This window comes from Halichoeres trimaculatus, unplaced genomic scaffold (genome assembly GCF_033239565.1).
Source record: "Halichoeres trimaculatus isolate MK-OKI-2021-1 unplaced genomic scaffold, fHalTri1.1 fHalTri1_scaffold_21, whole genome shotgun sequence".
NCBI classification, from domain to species: domain Eukaryota; kingdom Metazoa; phylum Chordata; class Actinopteri; order Labriformes; family Labridae; genus Halichoeres; species Halichoeres trimaculatus.
This window is the reverse complement of record NW_027437199.1, coordinates 19,643,045-19,661,273: the sequence shown is the minus strand read 5'-3', so window position 1 is coordinate 19,661,273 and position 18,229 is coordinate 19,643,045. Positions and strand designations below refer to the sequence as shown.

General features: G+C 41.5%; 1 protein-coding gene across 1 annotated transcript in view; it reads right to left on the bottom strand.

Moving 5' to 3' along the window:
- pdzrn4 (PDZ domain containing ring finger 4) overlaps nt 1-17,975 on the bottom strand; it is a 56,264-nt gene extending 38,289 nt beyond the window's left edge. Inside the window, exon 1 of the mRNA XM_074698189.1 lies at nt 17,544-17,975. Within this exon, the coding sequence (XP_074554290.1) occupies nt 17,544-17,612 (69 nt within the window). The 5' untranslated portion in view covers nt 17,613-17,975. The remainder of the gene's footprint in view (nt 1-17,543) is intronic.
- Nucleotides 17,976-18,229: the final 254 nt, after the last annotated feature.

Below are 18,229 nucleotides of genomic sequence, written 5' to 3'. Positions count from 1 at the left end.
TTGGGGGGTTGAAAATTAGCGTGGTTTGTTGTGATGAGACAGGGCGCACTGACTGCGAAACTTCTTCCTGACAAATCAATTGAAGTCACTTTCATTTCCACTCTGCCTGCCACAGAACTCATGAATGTTGTTTGTGCGTCGGGGGATTCGCTGGATGTGTTTGTGTGTATTTACGCATGTTTGCTTGTGTGTGTGGGTGCAGTCATGCAGATACTCGTCTTGACTGACTAATGTACTTGGCCTGCACAGCACCAGGACTCTATTGTTGCACCGTGTCCTCCCCACAGTCATTAGATCGCCATTAATCTCTCATCTGCCATTATAACAACAGCCAGTGAGCCGGGCTGAACAATACAACGAGCCCCTTCCTCCAGCCCCCTGACACAAACTAGCAATGAGTTTGAATTAGGCTCTCGGGGGTCACCGATTAGACCCACATAATTCATGCAGACGGCCGAGTTCACAAAGAGGTTATGTGTTACTCCTCTACATGGGAAACTCAGTTTCATACATTCTCTAGCCGAGCACATCCTCCAGGCTTGTCCTCTATTCAACTCAAAGAGCAAAGTTGGGGATGAGCTGCATTCTTTAAATTGTTGGGAGACACCAGTACAAGCAGAAACTAACAATGATCTAAGGCGTTGAGTCCCAAAGAAGCAACTGAAAGAACTGTAGGACGGTTTGCTGGTGCTCATATAAGTCTTTACATGTGAGGTTGGCTCTTTACGCTTCTATTTCCTTTCTGTAGCTGTTTTAACTTTTGTAGATCTGAATTCAGGTCTCCACACACTGAGTTTGTTTAATTTGTCCGAAAGTGACACTCGTTAGAGGCCTTTGCACACCAATGGCGATGCTAATAAAACGAAATTGCGAAAAAATTTGGAGGCGTCATATTTAAACTCTGCAGTGATTCACCTCCAATCAATGTCTTTGTAATTGTTGTTTTTGTAGTTTTTATGTCTTTTGTTGTAAAGAACCAGGTGCTGGGAAGCAAACACAATCAATGTTGAATGTTTTGGTAGCTGAAGTGTCAACAACGAGCGTTTTAATTGGTCGGATGTGTACTTGTTGTAAGCAAAACTTTGGAAAAATCGACCTTGGCCGCAATTTTGCTCAGCGAAAGAACATTGCTGGTGTGAAAGCTTACATTGAAAAACAGTACCTTTGAAAAAAAAAAAAAACAACAACCTGCGAAGCATTAGCACGAAAAATACGTGTCTGGTGTGCAAGGGCTTGAAATATAAAATCAATCCCATGTTCTGTCAATCTTGTTTGCACACTTACACCAAAACTTTCATCTATCATTATGTTTTTTGGAACAGGTTCAATTTTTGCTGTTGCAGATTTTTGCATCTGCCCAGCTCATCTCCAGGGTTGATGGACTATTTAGAGACACCTTATGCTACTTGTAACACCATGTTGCAAGTAGAATTTTCTGATGCATTTTCTGTTACTTTGGGTTATGTTTAGATGATGAATGTGCATCTGTGTCTGACAGCCACTCATCAGGATCAATGGCTTGATCACTGTTTTAAATTCCATTTGTCTCGAACTGTGAATTTTCATAAGTTTTTGAAAAATAAACGCATCAGATTCAGTGTGCAAGTTGTTTTGCGTTATTTATTCATTTATTTTTTTGATTATGGATCCAAAAAACGCATCCAAAAGTAACAGACGCAAAGACCTGTACAGCTAAATTCCACAAGATGCGTAGCACATAGATCTCCACTCCATCACAGCACTAGATCACATAGATTTTCATTCAAGTCAAACTTACACTGGATCCGCTCTGTTGCAGGGCCCTCCAGCTGCGAGGCTTGTTCGTACAGTGGCGGGTAAGTGCCGGAAGATTTGCAAAGGCTGCAACACAAATGCAAGAGCAAAAACACAACAGAAGTACAGTATCCACAATGGATGTTAATATAGGTTTATTTTCCAACAGACACAGAAAAGTTGTGAAAGTAAAGTTGAAAGTGAATAAATGATTGTTCTCTTTTTCAAATATAGCTTCATAGGGATCTCACCTTGTGATATCCATAGTACTTATGTTCCTTTATTTAATGGTAATGTATCATCTTATATTTATTGTTGTGAATCAGTCATGTCATAACGTTAGCATTAGGGCTATATTTATCATGACTGAAGTTAAACAAAACAGTAATTTACTTTCTTTCACAACTTTCTGTGTCCATTGGGATAACTGGCTTCTTAACTTCTGTTATGTTGCGGCTTTTGCATTTGTCTTGTTGCTTTTGCTTATCAGCTGACACCTGCAGGCCACAGTAGGTTTGGCAGGTTGCAGGTTATACGCAGCCATCCTATTTTTGCCAGACGCCGGAGCTGTGACGCATAAAGTCAGCGTAGGTAAGATCACACAGGGCAGGAAGTTGTGCATGGAAGCTACTCAAAACATCCAGAGACTTTCAAAATAAAACAAACCCTGTTACAACCAGATCGTATTTAGCCTGACTTCAACAACAAGAAGTCAACAGCCCAATGTGAATGAAAAGAGACTTATCAATGGGGTAGAAAATGTGGGAACTCCTCAGAATTACAGCTAGCTGTCTGGATCAAACACGCAACCAATGTGAGTAGACAAACACAGTCAATACACAACAGAGTGGAGCCAGACTGCAGACATATTTGGTGTATTAGAGGCATAATAGAGCTATAGGACTGACACCATGTGCACTAATGAGGACGCTGACAAACAGGATGTTGACTAGCAAAGACCAGAGAAGATTTATACTGAGTATAACTCTTTGTATACTCCTAAAAATTTAACAAAACCCATCACAAAATTGTAAAATCTTCAACTCAAACTGAATAAAAACTGAAAGAAGGGGGAAAATATTCAACACCAGACTAAGAAACCCCCTAGAAACATGTTAATCATCTGCTGTTTTAGCATAAATCTGTGAAACAATGATTCTGACTTTTAAATTGGGGAAAGGAAGCATGCCTGTTCAAAGCAGGGGTTTTTTTTCTTTCTTTTTCTTCTTCTTCTTTTTTTTTGTAATGAACCTTTGTAACACACATGAGCACAGATTGGTTAAAGGCAAAAAAAAGCCTGCTCCAGATTCAGGGGCATAATTAGCAAAGCATGCTAAAGCTTGGAAAGTGAAAACATTTTACTGAAGAGTGGGAAAATAAAAGATTCATGTGCTGCTTTTTGCATAAAATTAAGTTCCCCCCGGATGCCCAGAATGTGAACTCCAGTTTTTTCCCCCCTCCACCCACCAAATCTCTGCTTTTTTTCTAATTTTAAAGTGATGCATGTTTATGCTCAGTGGAAGCACCTAGCCCATTAGCATTATTCATAACATGAGGCTTCCTCAGTCGCCCTTTGGTGGAGAAGAAAAACGACTTCACACCCCGCTAACTGTGAGCGGGCGAGAGGAGCCATGAAAAATACCTCCTCCCCAAAAGCCTGGATGGTTAGTTAAGTGAGAGATACACAATGCTGCAATTTACCCCCATTCAACCTGCCTTCATCAAAACCTGGCCTGTATCCACAGCTTCAGGAAGCTGGGTGTAAACCGTCAATATGACTGAGTGAATGGGTAATCACATCCGCCTCTAACCTATTATCACTGGGATGATGGTGTGTGAGGGCTTACTGTGGGTAATTTTAGGACGGTGTCTCAGATTGACTCCTTGAATCAAATATTTGTTCCTCAAAATGGGTCACATGGCTAATTTTGTGCAGGCCCCCACAGAACGAGACCCTGAAGCAGTTTGGAAATGATGATGAATGACTAATGGTGCGTACCTGTGGGAAGACGTGATTGATTTTTTAACATTTTGTTGACGATGTAACGCTCTTCTACAGTAAATGATTAAGCCCAAAGCCAAATGTGCAGACCCAGTTCACAAACAACTATTTAACACCCTGCACAATCTGCAAACAACTGATACAGTATGATCTGATTCTAAGAAACAGCTGAGATGGGGTATACGTCAAACATAGTGTTCAATACCTGGTTGTGTTAAATGCTTGTTTCTGGTTGGTTGAAACATCTTATTAGTGGTGATTATAAACCACAAAAGCAACACCAAACACAATCTGGTCATATTTTCTATCAAATTAGTTTTCCAATCTGTTTAGGACATCTCATTTTCTGCCTGTTAACAATGTGGCTAAAAAATATTGTCCCTATTAGCATCTACAGAAACACCAGAAACCACCCAAGCACCGAACCAAAAAGCAGATTTTTAAGTTGGCAAACTTACAAGTTTTGCCCATATAAGGATATGACTGACTTGACTGACAGGTGGGCTGGCTGAAAAGAGGCTAAGGCCGTGTACACGGGTAGCCAGATATAAGGGAAAGATCGTATATCTTTATCCATATAGACCTGTTGCCTACACTTTCAGTTTTACATCACTGAAAACAATGTTTTCTGAAAACTCCGGCCGAAGTGAAGATCTTGGAAAACTCTGGTCTTGTGGTTTTGTGTAGATGCCAGGAAAGAGAGTTTATGGTTCTCAAATGTCACAGCTTAATAACGGGGTCCATTCTTATTGGCTTGCACGAGTGTTGCGTCTGTAAATTATGGCTTTAACATGCTTCAAACTACACTCACTGGCAGATCTGCCCACTGCATGTGGATGAAGGTATTTTTAAAAATGAATGAGGGGGGATATTTGTTTTTGAAAATCCCCAGCTACGTGTGTACAAGGCGTAGACTTCCACTTCTTTACTTCATCCTAAAGGCTGGGCTTGCTTTCCGAACAAACGCACTGCACAGGAATGAGACGCCTGGAATCAGTATGAGAACATATAAGTGGCTTTAATACTTTTTAACACTCCGAGCAGGGCCTGTTCGCAAACTGCTGAGGTGGTGTTCCGCAAACGCATCTAAACATGGTGCTAAACAAGAGCAGGAGAAGTTGTTTGCATTGCTAACTTCTTTATTTTGCCATTTTCTCTTCTGATGAGTTTGGCCACAATTTTACGCCATCACATGTCATCACGGCCATCTCAAATTACAGTGTTTGTACTTTGGACACTAGGAGCCCCTGTTCGTCTTAGTGTGTTTGTGCGGAAGTTAGACATTTTCAGATGTGCACGATATGGAAATTTTCCTGCCTTGAAAAAGACCACATGAGGGGGCGAGGTGACTAAAACAACATCATTCGTCCACATAAAGCCATGCAGACCTTGCAGACTGGTCTAGCATAAGCCAAGCTTAACTTAAACAAAGCTAGGTTAAGTTCATCATAAACAATGTGGCCCCCACCAACAGTAAGAGATGACATCGCCGACACTACCTCCATGTATTATATAGTCTAAGGATGGTAGTTGGATTAAAACAACTCTTGAACTTAAGGCGATAAAAGTCCAGCAGGCCCAAATATCAGTCTTTTCACTAGAAGCTAGTCCATCTGTTCCTCAGAAATACCAAACTGTTGTAGTGTAGGAAATGTATAGTGTGGTGGTAATTGATAGAAGAAAGAGCTTCACGTCTGCATGGGAACTGCACATGGCTGTACACAAAAGATGTTTTCCTGAAGGTTCCTACAGTTTAATCCCTAAAAACCAGACGCTGTCCAATACAATTTGCACTCTGAGTTTCATGGTTGTTGGATGGAGATGATGAAATACTTCAGAGTTAAAAACGCTGGGATTTGTTGGACCAACGCAATGCAAAAAGTCAAACGTTGAGTGTTTGATGGAACACCTGAAACACTCTCTGAGGCTGATCCTTATGTTGGTTTTAGAGGCAGAGACAGCCTCAGAGTGGTGTCGCTTTAACGCCAAAAGCTTCTGAATAAAATCATTGTGGAAAGTTGTTTCAGTAAAATTAAAAAACTTTGTCTGGTGGTGTTTTTCTCTTTACAGGGGCTCACAACCTTTGAGGACAGCCATCGACAAACGTCACTCCACTTCAGCTGGCCTGGATGGACTGAACTTTTGAGATTTCATGACCACATGCTCTAACCCAAACACTAATTTATCTCATAGTTGTAGTTGTCACCCACTGAGTGTGTGATCTTGATAATCCCAACATTTCCCGAGCTTAAGACTGACACATCTGCACCACGAATGAGAAAACCTCATAGATTTCATCAAACTTACACCAACAACAAAGACCCAGTCGCTGTGCCTCTATCCTCAGGGCATTTCCCACATCAACATGAGGCTTATGGTTACACCCTGCGCTAAATGTAATCACTCCCCCACTATGCAGATGGTTTAGTGTTATTCTATCTCCAACCAGAGTCAATGCCAGGCTCTGAGAGGGCCTAATGACTCCAAAACCCAAGTTGGTTAAGTTGGAATTGGACACCAGCGTCATGCTGAAACCCAATCTCCCCCTTAGACCACCTGGACCAGGATCCACCCTGAGGGTTTGAAACCACCTTGGCATTGGTGAGACAACAGGCGGTGAGCTCTTAGCATCGAAGTGGTTTTGTCTGTAGAGCTGATCTCATAGTCTGTGACATGTTGATGTGTGTGATTCAAGGCTAACGTTACGTCCTAAAGAGTCGCACATGATGGCACAAAAAGAGCAGAAAACATCGAGGTTTTCTTTTATAGCTTCACTGACATTTGGTCTCAAACAAGAGTTGCGCCTTGGCTGCCAAAACTCTTCCAAAGATCTGACTCAGAGCATTTTTATGCAAATGTGAATGTTTTTATGTCTAAAACTTGTGTTAGAGCATTTCCCCCTGCATGAAGCTGAATATCCGGGGGGGATTTTTGTGTGTGTGCATTCTTGCAGCAGCAGCGTGTGGCAGCAAACGCCTACAACAGATCCATAACAGCTCCAGATGGTTTGATCTAACATCTGTCTGACCTGACGAAACAAAGCCTGCAGCGTGGGGCCAGAAGGCGTATTATTGGGTTATTCCGGCATGAGGTTGCCTTCAAACCTTATTACAGTCAGGGGCTGACAGCACACACACTGAGACCAGACAAAATTAGTGTCTCTATCCGACACGTGAGTGACAGAAAGTGTCTGTGTTTCTCTTTGCAGGGTTTCTCCAACACACCGAGGCACCTCAGAGGGCCGGGTCAGACGGAAGTGCTTTAATGAGTCGGATAGAGACAAACAGAGGAGAAAGACAGACAGGAGCAGTGGAATGGAACAGAATGGAAAGAGTGTCTGGTGGCTGATATGTGATTGAAGGAGGAGGAGGAGGAGGAGGGTGAGTGTGTTTGGGAAAGACGGAAGGTGGAATCAGGAAAATAGAGGGATTTAAAAGACTTATCGACTCCACTTCCTCGCTCTGGTCTCCCCGTCATGCTGTACTCCTGTGCTATCTCCCCTTTTCTCCCTTTCACCACCTCTATCATCTTGGCCAGGCCACATGGCCGATCGGTGGGTATGGTAATCAGCTACAGGCTGATAACAACTGATAACTCCTCTTGTTGGGAGCTAAGAGCTTGAATGACATTTTTACGCAGCCGTAAAACAGGAAAACACGCCATAAAGCTGATGAATGGACAGACCTTGTGTGAATGTACACAGTGTGTGCAAATAGGCATCTCCTGGCTGTGTTGTGTAGTTGTGTGTTAATGCCTCCTTTGCCTTGTCTGGAAAAGGAGGCGAAGGGAGGAGGAGGAGGGGGTGAGGAGTGTCACTCTGCCCACAGAAAGGGCTTTCATCCTGGGCTTATCAGAGCCAACGCAGGGGGAGATCGTTGGCCGGTGAAGCGAAACGGCGACTGTTGTCGTCCCCCCTCCTCCATACCGGGACCAGTCTGACTTTGTGATCCCCCTCACACACACACACGTAGAGGATAGTGTGTGAGGGTTGCTTCCAGACAAAGAAGAAGCCAAAAAAATGTATAGCAGGCTCAAAAGTGTGTTTATTCTTCATTTTCCCCATTTTTAACGCTAAGAAACGGTTAGCATTTACAAGCTGTTAAACCCTGATGCTGAATAATCACCTACTTCCTGTTTACACCTTTGGCGTGCAACCAGAAGACGTGCAACCCGCGGTGCCGTCAATGAGGCCATATGCACCTCTAAATCATGCTGCATTATCGCCATGCTGTGCTGCAACGAGCAACTATAACCATGATGGAGGACGCCAGATGATCTGCGCGCGGCTGCAGAGAACATTTCCATAATGCTACATTAACACTTTTAGAGGAGGGGGCGAAACTGCGTATTATTTCCCCACCTTACAGCGGTCATAAACTTCTCTTTTTACAGTGTTGTCTCTTTCCTGTGCCAGCGGGAGTGTTTGAGTGAGTGCGAGCTGGAGAGACTTGTCAAGTGGAATTACACTCACAGGTGAAAAGGTCACACCACATGACCCGTACAGACAAGAGGACGACTTGTTAAGCCAAAAAATGCACCAGAAATGGAAAGGTCACTTCAGTCAATACTTGAAAAAGCTCAAAACCCCGTCAGAGAGGAGAGAAAAGGAGGAGGTGTACTGAAGAATCAAGAGGTTACAGTGATATTCTCTTCCAGCTCTGCAGCATAACTTCAGCGGGAGCTTCATCTGTTCTCTTTCCTCTTCACTGACTTCACCGAGAGCACCGCCGACATATTTCATTTCCCTATCAGGACAAAGCCATGCTCCAGGTCTGAGGCGGCCATATGGAGGTGACGGCTGTGTGGGTCTGACCACGGCTTCCTCTGCACCGTGTGCTGCTCTGTGGACTCCATAGGTGGTGGCGGGGTGAAGGGGTGTCTGTCTCGCCCCCTCCATGCTGTTGAACAGGCTGGACATGTGGTACAGCATCTGTCTCTGGAGCACAGACCCTCACTGAAGGCTGAGGTAGCATCAAATGAGCAAATATTTATATTTAAAGTTAAAGGCTGCTATTATAAAGACCTGATAAACCTTTGTGTACTGCAGATAATCACATGTGTGAGCTAATAGTTCACGTTTGTGTCAGACGTCAGAGTCTTGGCTTCAGTGCAGTCTGAGGGGGCAGGAAACCTAACCTACATTTGGACACCTGGACAACCTGCTTTACTGATCTTCACCTTTATTAATCACCAACACAGTATCCCAAAAACTTTCCCTCTGACAATTGACCGTCTTCAAGATGTGTGTGTTTGTTCAGCTAAAGGATAAAAATGCTGGGACCCTTACATGTCAGCACCAAAACTACCAGCTGGTTGGACAAATCATCAATGTTTTACTTTGACACAAAAATATCTACTACAGGGATGTAAATAAGCACAGATGATAGTTAGCATCTTGTAGCATAACACTGTCCCAAAGTGATCTGGAAAACAAAGTTGAAGTTGTGTGAAGGCTGAACTGACCCACAGGAGAAGTGTGTTACCAGCACAGACAAGGAGACGTTAAACCCCGACTCTATGAAAGACTGAAAGCTGGTGGTGCTAGCTCTACAAAACTTAGTAATATTATAATTATTAGGGGTGGAAGAAAAAAAAAATAATTGTATCATAGTATCAGGATTTTTTTCTTTAATGGTTTAAAAGCATGATTTTTGGTTAAAAAATCTTTCCTTTTTTTTCAAATTTAAGTCCTTCATTTTAGTCTTTGTTTAACAAAGTTGAGATTTGAGATCCCCTGAATAATTCTTAAATAACTGATTCTCATGTGATGTGCATTTTTTATTTATTTATTTATTTATTTATTTAATTTAATTTAATTTTATTTATTTTTTATTTTTTTTATTTTGGGAGGGGGGGTGTTGTCTGTAGACATCGTCATTATCATTCAACTTGTCCACATGGTCTGGTGTTGAAAAAAAAAAAAAAAAAAAACTAAAAATATAAAAAATTAGAAGAATTGCAATTTAAATCAATTTGGCACCTTAAAAATTGTAAAAGAATCAACATGCAATGGCCGGCCTGCAGATGCATCTGGTGTATTTGAAGAATGATAGTGGAGCAGGTTGGGTAGATATGCAGGGAGCCATTGGAGGTTCTAGTGCACAGGGGGTGGAGTGGTCTTGTGAGCAGATCTGCAGTTGTGAGTGGGTGAGTGTGAGCAGACGGACTGCAGAGCTCTGGATATACTGAAGTTTATTTGGAACTTTTTGAGATGAACCGTACAGAAAACTAATAAATAAGTCAACTTTGGATGTGATAAATGTGTGAATCAGTATTTCAGAAAGGTGGTGGGTGGAGACAGGCAATATTTTAGAGGTGGAAAAGGGCAGATTTGGTTACTTGGTGTTTTGTTAAAAGTTGAGGTGGCTGTCAATAATGTGAGCCTTGCAGGCCAATTTATCACAGTGTGTGAGAAAATTATGTCAAATTAAACTCAATGTTGTAATAAGGAAGTAATTATGTGTAAAATATTTACATGTATAATTCAAATATACAAGATAGATTAGATTTACACACTGAGGAGTTCACTTGGAAGGTGCAACCAGTTTCTGGACGTATTGAAAATGCCCACAAATGGTTGTTCCCATCTACTTAAAGTCACATGTCTCTAAATTTGTTGATGTGTTTTTAATCAATAGTAAAAATACAAATAAAATGCTCAAAATATTATGCTTAAACTTGACAATTTTCCAAGTGTTTTAATACCTTAAGCTGAGTCAGTTGATCAGGATTTACATCTTTATTTCTATGACTAAGAAATGAGTCTCTTTCAGATGCTCAGCACTGAGTTTCTATTTGTAGTGAAACAAAAAGAAAAGGCTCTTTTTGTGCTGCCCCAAACACAAATGTTCCTTCAAAACTGCATTTCAAGATGTTTTCAAGTCTTTTCTGAAATTGAAACTCAGCAGCAGTTTCTTTGGGTAGCCTTCGAAGTCATAAGTGTGGCATTAGAGGAAAGAAAAACTGGTTCATCAGTGAAAGTTGAAGAAGTTTAAAGAAGAAATTTGTGTGATCTGAGGAAATAACACAGAAAGAATTTTTTGTGCATTATTTCATCCAAAAGTGTACAGTATAAAAAAGATGATAAAATATCCAAAAGCTCAAGTATGAACAACGCGCATAAGGAGAAAAACTGCACCTGTCTCTTCTGCACAGCTTGGTTTGAGTTTATCACTATTCTGAATGAAGAAACAAACACGTCTCTTACACCAACACATACGTGATAGTAAGTGACTGTTACATCCTGCAGACTGTATTGTTCTCCTGTTTGAAACAACAACACTGAATTTGAAAAGAACAAAAAGGAACAAAACACATGAGTCTAGCAAGGCGCTGCAGGCCAGAGGCTGAGGAGACAATTTAACACAGCCACAAGCAAAATACATGGAATAGCAATTGCGACAGCCAGAATGGAGCCCTGGGGTGTGAGTGTGCAGACACACACATATGCAAACACACACAAACCCCACAAATGAAATGTTGAATGTAAATAGTCTGACGAGAGTCGTAAATCTCTGGCTGGCCACTGGGCAGCTGGGGTCGGTCAGTGCTGTCAGAGCGGTGCAGCTGTGTGAACAGAGATAGTCACTGTGGAGGAGGGGGGGGGGTGAGGCACGCCTGGAGGCTGAAAAGTGGAATTGGCCTCTGAAATGCTCCGTTACTTTCTCAGAATGAAAGGTGCTGAAGAGGTCGGTTCAACACACCATATATCTGTTTAAAGGCGGGAATCATTACCATGTCTCCCAAATAGCTGCAATTCGTTTTACAGACCGGTCAATGTTTCATCCATGGAGGATGTTAGACATTTGTAGAGTTCAAAACCACCTCACAGACTTCTGCCAGTATGACTCTGTTGAAATTTTGGACCTAATAGACTGTGGACTTAACACTTACTGCCAATGTTAATTGAATGAATGGATACCAAGCGTAAATGCTACTGCTCCAGAGTTGAAAATGGGTCAGGTGTTGCTGCCATGCACATAGTGTTGCGTTTCCATCGTCCATGTGTCCAAACACTTGCCTACATCAGGCAAAGAATTGCTCAGATAGCCACAACCAAGCAATATATTTTTTTAGTTTTCTCATATAACCCTCTCTTTAAAGGACTCCTTTAAAGAGGGGGTATTCTGCTTTCCCAATATGGAAAAACATGGATATAAAGTAAGAATACTGGATGTTCAGACTGAATATACAGATTTTCAAACCTCTATATTCTCATTATGTTGTGAATCTGAACCTGAATCTGTAAACTGACAAAAACACTCCTTTCTAAATTTAGTATGAGGTCACCATGAGATTTTCACCAGACTTGCTGACATGATGAGGTCATCACGCAAGGAGCTCTTAACTGGTTCATGACACAATGAAGTCATGACCCAGTAACTCTGGCCCTGAAAGACTACTTAAAGACTGTCCAATCAGAGTGAAGGGGGTTTATGGAGCGGAGAGCCTTAAAGAGATAGTAGCTAGAATGAAGTGTTTCAGAAAGAAGCTGAAATAAGGGTTTTTGAAAACACCAGGAAAAGAAGAAGAAAAATACTTTTTGAGCTTTTATAATGTAAAGATATTACAGGGGCATTGGAGGAACAAAATTAATACTAATAAAAAGTGTGATAACTGCTATGGAAACTTTTATTTGAGATTTGACAAAGGCATCGCATGTCTACGCCAACACTTCACTGGCCTATCTCCTTTATTGATTTATGGCATCAAGTGACTAAAAAAATGGCCACCAATCTGGATTTGACAAGAGCCTACAAAGTCCAATTTAAGATCAACAAAGAACCAAATTCAAACTGGAAACAAACCAGTTTGACAAGAGTAGATCAGTCACACAGTAAAAGAGACACTCCAAAGAAAAAGTAAGAGTCGAGCTTGGCTAATTCTCAAGCCCAGCACTTTTGTAAGAAAGATCGATCTCTGTTTATCTGTTCGTATCAGCATCTTGTACTTTTCCTCGTCTATAATGAGCAGGTGGAGTCCCATTGTTCCGCACTGTTGGAAGTAAAATAGAGCAGAAACACTTTTAGAAGCAGCAGTCTTGTCAGTGTGCCAAAGTAAAATGAGCCCGACAGAGTGGGAGAGGGAGAGACTAATGAAGGTTACGTAGAGGGAAAAATTATGAAAAAAAGGAAAGAAGACGAGAAATGAGTCTGGGATGATAAAAGAGAGAAGAGACGGAGGGATTCACACGTCTCTCCGGATTTATAGAATCCCCTCAGCCACTGGTTTGGGGACAAAGTCACGCTGACACACTTACTGCCTGGTGAGCGCTCTTTCTTTCTTTCTTTCCCTCCTTCTTACTCCGTCTTTCGCACTGGTAATGAGAACTGTAGGTGTTCGTTGACTGTCATATAAACAGCACGGAGCGTTTAGCAGTGAACACACACACACATACACACATGAACACACATAATACTGTTGGCTGTCTGCCACTGTGGGAGGACACCTACAGTGTTATGAGGAAATGAGGAGAAAGCATAAGGTTCATGTTTCAGCCAAATACAACGCAAACATCTGACTTCATGCAACAATCAGATCTGAAAATGGAATGAGGAAAAAGAGAAAACTGAAACAGTTTGATGTATGTAACGACTAGTGAAGTGTAAGATTTTTCTATTGTATAATAAATCTTGAACAAAAACACTTTTTACCTCTATAACCTCACAGCTTTTATGACTGTATAATTCATAGATGTAGATTCTCACAGTCAGTGTTTGCCTTATTGGAAATACTGGACTCAACCTCACTTTGGTCAAACTAGTTTAATGCAAATAGGAGGAGTTAAGGTGGGCTTTAATCCCCTCACTAGCAGCCTCAATGCCTGTCTGTTCAGTCAGCTGTGCTTGTAATATAGCAAAACTCATAATCTGAATATCTTTCATCTTGGTACAGTGTGCGCCGACTGTAAAAACTTAAATCTTATCAAGTGGTTTTGTCTTATTATACTTGAAATGAGCCACATCCAACTGGTCAGTCCTAAAAAATGTCTTGTTTTAAGTTATTTAAAGACAAAAATTAGGTCCGAATTGCTTGTAACAATTAAAAAAAACTCTGCCAATAGAACAAGATAAATCTGCACAAGAAAGCTTAAAAAAGCTTAAAACTAGAATAATGTCTTAATACAAGTAACTTCTACCATGTTCCATTGGCAGATTTTTTTTACTCATAGCAAACAATTCAGACCTTATTTCTGTCTTTAAATAGCTTGAATCAAGACATTTTTTTAGACTGGTTAGGGGAATGTCACTGATATTAAGTCAAAAAGGACATTTTCTACAGAAAATAAGACAAAAACACTTGATAAGATTTCTTCTTTGAGCGAGGCGTTTCACCCACTAATATACTAGTATGCTACTTCAAGGGCACAGGTTGACTGGTCTTGTACAGCCACCAGCACACCAAGCGAGGATTTTATCCCTTGTTAGAAACATTGTCACCCAAACACAGTTAAGCCTCTAACCTTTCCATGTTGATACCTTAGTTTTCCAATGCCAACCAAAAAGATGGCAGGACAGACATTATAAACAAACGCGACACTTGGTATGTTTACATGCACGCTGCGGTCTGACTAAGGTCATAGCTCGATTGTAAAGTCACAGCAAGGAATCTGGTCTTTCTGTGTTTACATGCAGAAAAAAATGTTCGAGAATTCTGGCCCAGAACGTCTCACTCTACAACAATAGGTGGTGCTGCTTCAAAGGAAGCTGTGTGAGTATTAAACTAGTTTCAGCTCAGCCGAGGAGAAAGCCACACACTGACAACAATGGCAGAGATGGATGCAGCTGTAGCTCTTGTTAACTGCAATACATGTTTTTTGACTGTTGTGTTGAAGCCCAGCGACTCTTTTTTTCATGCTCATCTACTCTCTCTTCTGGATGAAATTTACTTGCAAAGAATGCCAAGGTGTACTGAAACATGTTGAGTCCTGCTGAATCCAGTTACAGTCTGATGGAGATCACATTATCTACATGTGTTAATCAAGCTATGCTCAGTCTGCTCTTGGTCTGGCTAAACTCATAGTCTGATTTTCTTCGGCCCCATGTAAACAAATCATCTGACTAACAATAAGTAATGCGTGGCACGCAGTGCATTCATTTGCATTGCATTAAAGGAGAGTTTTGGCTGTAATTTAAGGAGCAGTTGTTTTCTTATGTTTGTTAAAAAGGGTCTAATGTGACAATATAATGCTGCTGCTTTGTTGATATTGTGTCTGATTGAGATTCAATGGACTAGTACCAGTACTTTTATAACGCCTTTCTAGTCTCTCAGACTGCTTAAAGCACTTTACATTGCTAGTCTCTCATTCACCCATACACACCACATTCACACACTGATGGTGGATTCCTATGGAAACCATCAGTTTTTATCTAACACATTCACACTCATCCACACACCACTGACCAACCCAATTCAGGGTTCAGTGTCTTGCTCAAGGACACTGCAGGAGCTGGAATCAAACCCTTGACCTTCCAATTGAGAGGCGTCAACTCTACCACTGAGCCACAGCCGCCCCGTTTAATAATGGACACAATATGCCGCATAAGGCTGTTGTATGTTTCTGTCGTCATACTGAACAACAAAAAAGCCACTACATCTCTTCAATAAGGCCACGCTGCCCCTAGAGCAATGTCTTTTTAAAGTCCTTAAAAGTGCAATTGTAAGCTTTTTTATTACTATTATCATTTATTTTTTGCTACTATTGTACCAAAATTATTTTATCCATATTTGTTTTTTTATGAAGATGTTGCTCATCTGTGTTTTGTATGTATAGGAATGTTGTTCCCCACTTTATATATATATATATATATATATATATATATATATATATATATATATATATATATATATATATATATATATATATATATATATATATATATGTAAAATGTAACTTCTTTAATAATTTAGTTTAATTAATTTAATTTAATTTTATGATATATAATCTTTATATAAATGATAAAATGCTAATTTAAAAAAAGAAAGAAAGAAAGGCCACTCTGCCACATTACGTTGTTATACAAAGTGAATTGTGACTGCATGTCAGGGTGGAATGCTTCAGCCGTTTGGATTACAGTCTTTCAATGGGTGTGTATCTGATATCTGAAGCTTCAGCAGTTAGCCTCAAGTGGACACTCGAGGAACTGCAGCTTTTAGCACATCAGCCAAAGTCCGCCAACTGCAGAAGCTACACATTACTCCAGAATCAACATTTCATTAAGTGAGCATATTTCTCAAAATGCCAAATGATCTCATTAAAAAGTGTGTCTCTGAGTGTGTGATTCATTTCCCTTCACGTATCATGTCTATGAAACCGCTCAGTGGGTTAACAGACCGTATTCATTCCTCTGCTCAAGCCCGTTTATTTAATTCCCCTCCACAACACCAGCGAGTCGAGCCCTCCCAGGGTTTTCTTTAACTGACATGGTTAATTTTCTTCCACTCCAGCACAACACAGACATCCACCATCTCATTAAAGCACAGGGACAGTTAGCGTGTAATGAGCCCGAGCCCGCAGCACTGTGAGTAACATTCATAAAAGCAGCGTCTGGCGGTGATGGAGAATCTGTGAGAGGAAATGTACTCCTTTCACAGAGCCAAAACAACTCTATTGTTGAATGAAGAGGGACTATTTCCTGAAAGTGACATATCCCTGCCCCCTGTTAAACGGCCATCCAGAGTGTTCAGCAGATCAGCCTCTCCTCATAGGGCTGTATCAGGTGTCTGTAACTGTGTAAGATGATGAATGATGAATGAACCCTGCAGCTGCTGGGCTTAGATTCTCCTCTACTGTACTCCACAACTCAGCACACGTGTTTCTGTCTCACACATTCAAACATATTGCTGCTTTAAAAACACATTGGATTCCTTATATTTAAGGGTTGCATTAACAGATTAAAGCTGTTAAATAACCACTGACACATTTCTAAAGCCAATTAAAGAGATAGAAAACATCGCTGTCTACTTCTTCTTCACACTTCCTTGTAAACACATTGCAGCCAAGCCCAGAACAAGATGACAAGTTTATATTCACAAGATTTACAGCTCAGAATTGTAAATATGATCAGTCATGGATGCAATATGAGAGTGAGGCGTCTGATAGTGATGGGAACGACGAGTAACGTGTGTCTTTTGTTTGAAAGCTGCTCCATATTCATGCATATTGTAGGAATGTCATCAATAAAAAGGCAAAAGTGACTCAATCCCTGCATTTTTAACAGTGTGAAGCATCAGAATTGCTTTTTTTAATCTGACAAGTGTCACCTCAGGTCAAAGTAAGAAAACAAGTCCAGTTCTGACAAACAACAGAAGAGGAATAAAGCAGCAGAGCACATTTACGCTCCTTCTTTGAACTGTGTTGCTTCCAGACAGTCACAGGCAGAGGAGATGAGATGAATCCCCCCCGGAGCCAGCGCGGGAAAAAGAGCTGAACTTGTTCTCACATCTCTTGCTGCTGAAGAGAAATAACTAGCTGCACTCACTTTGATGGAGCGGGGAATACACACATGCTCTGACACACACACACACATGCTGGCTCTTTGCCTGCAGTAACTCATTCTTCATGCATTTGTCCATTTCCTACTTTTCTCCTGGATTCCACGCTCAGCTTCTCAGCTCTCATCCTCAAAATGTCTAACTTTGCCCATCCTTCACATTCACATCTCACTCCTGTTTTTTTTCAGACACCACTCCATGCATCACTGTGATCACTTCCTCTGCAGTCTCTCAGGTCATCACTCTGACATCTCCCACCTCCTCTCAAACTTACCTGTGCAATCTCATACAGCAGTTTGTAGTGTTCCTCCCGTTTCTGCAAGGTGCACAAATTGCAGCCCATTCTAGTTGTCAGGGAAACAGTGCTGAGAGCCCGCTGGAGTGTGTGTGCAGTCTATGGCGTGTGTGTGAGCTCCCCCTGGGGCGAAACACACTCGGGCTCCTCTTCCTCGTGCACCCCCACGCCTCTTTATCATCCGTGTATCCTCAGAGATCCCCCTCTCTGTCGCTGCCAGCGCAGGAAGCACACACACACATGCAGAGTGTGTGTCAGTTCACTGCTACAGGAGAGGTAGTTCACTCAGTGTGTGTGTGTGAGTGTGTGAGTGTTAGTTGACTTCTGTTTCCTCTCTTCCTGTCACCCCGTCCCCTTGACTCTGCCTTGCATGCCTACATACACTCTCTCCTCCAACACCTCCTCTTCTCATGTGAGCACACACTGGTTCGCACACACACTTTTGCCTCATGGAGACACACCTCCTCCTGTGGCAGGCTGCCTACACATGCCTGCTCTCCTCCAGGCTCATGAATAGACAGCTTCCTCATTGGCTGTGAGAGGAGAGGGGGCTGGGAGAAGAGGGAGGGGTCTGAGTCTTATTTGGGTGGACTCAGTTTCTGAGCATCAGTGTTGGAGCGTGTAGGGGAGGCAGAGGACACGCTTCTCACCTGAGTGTGTTTGTG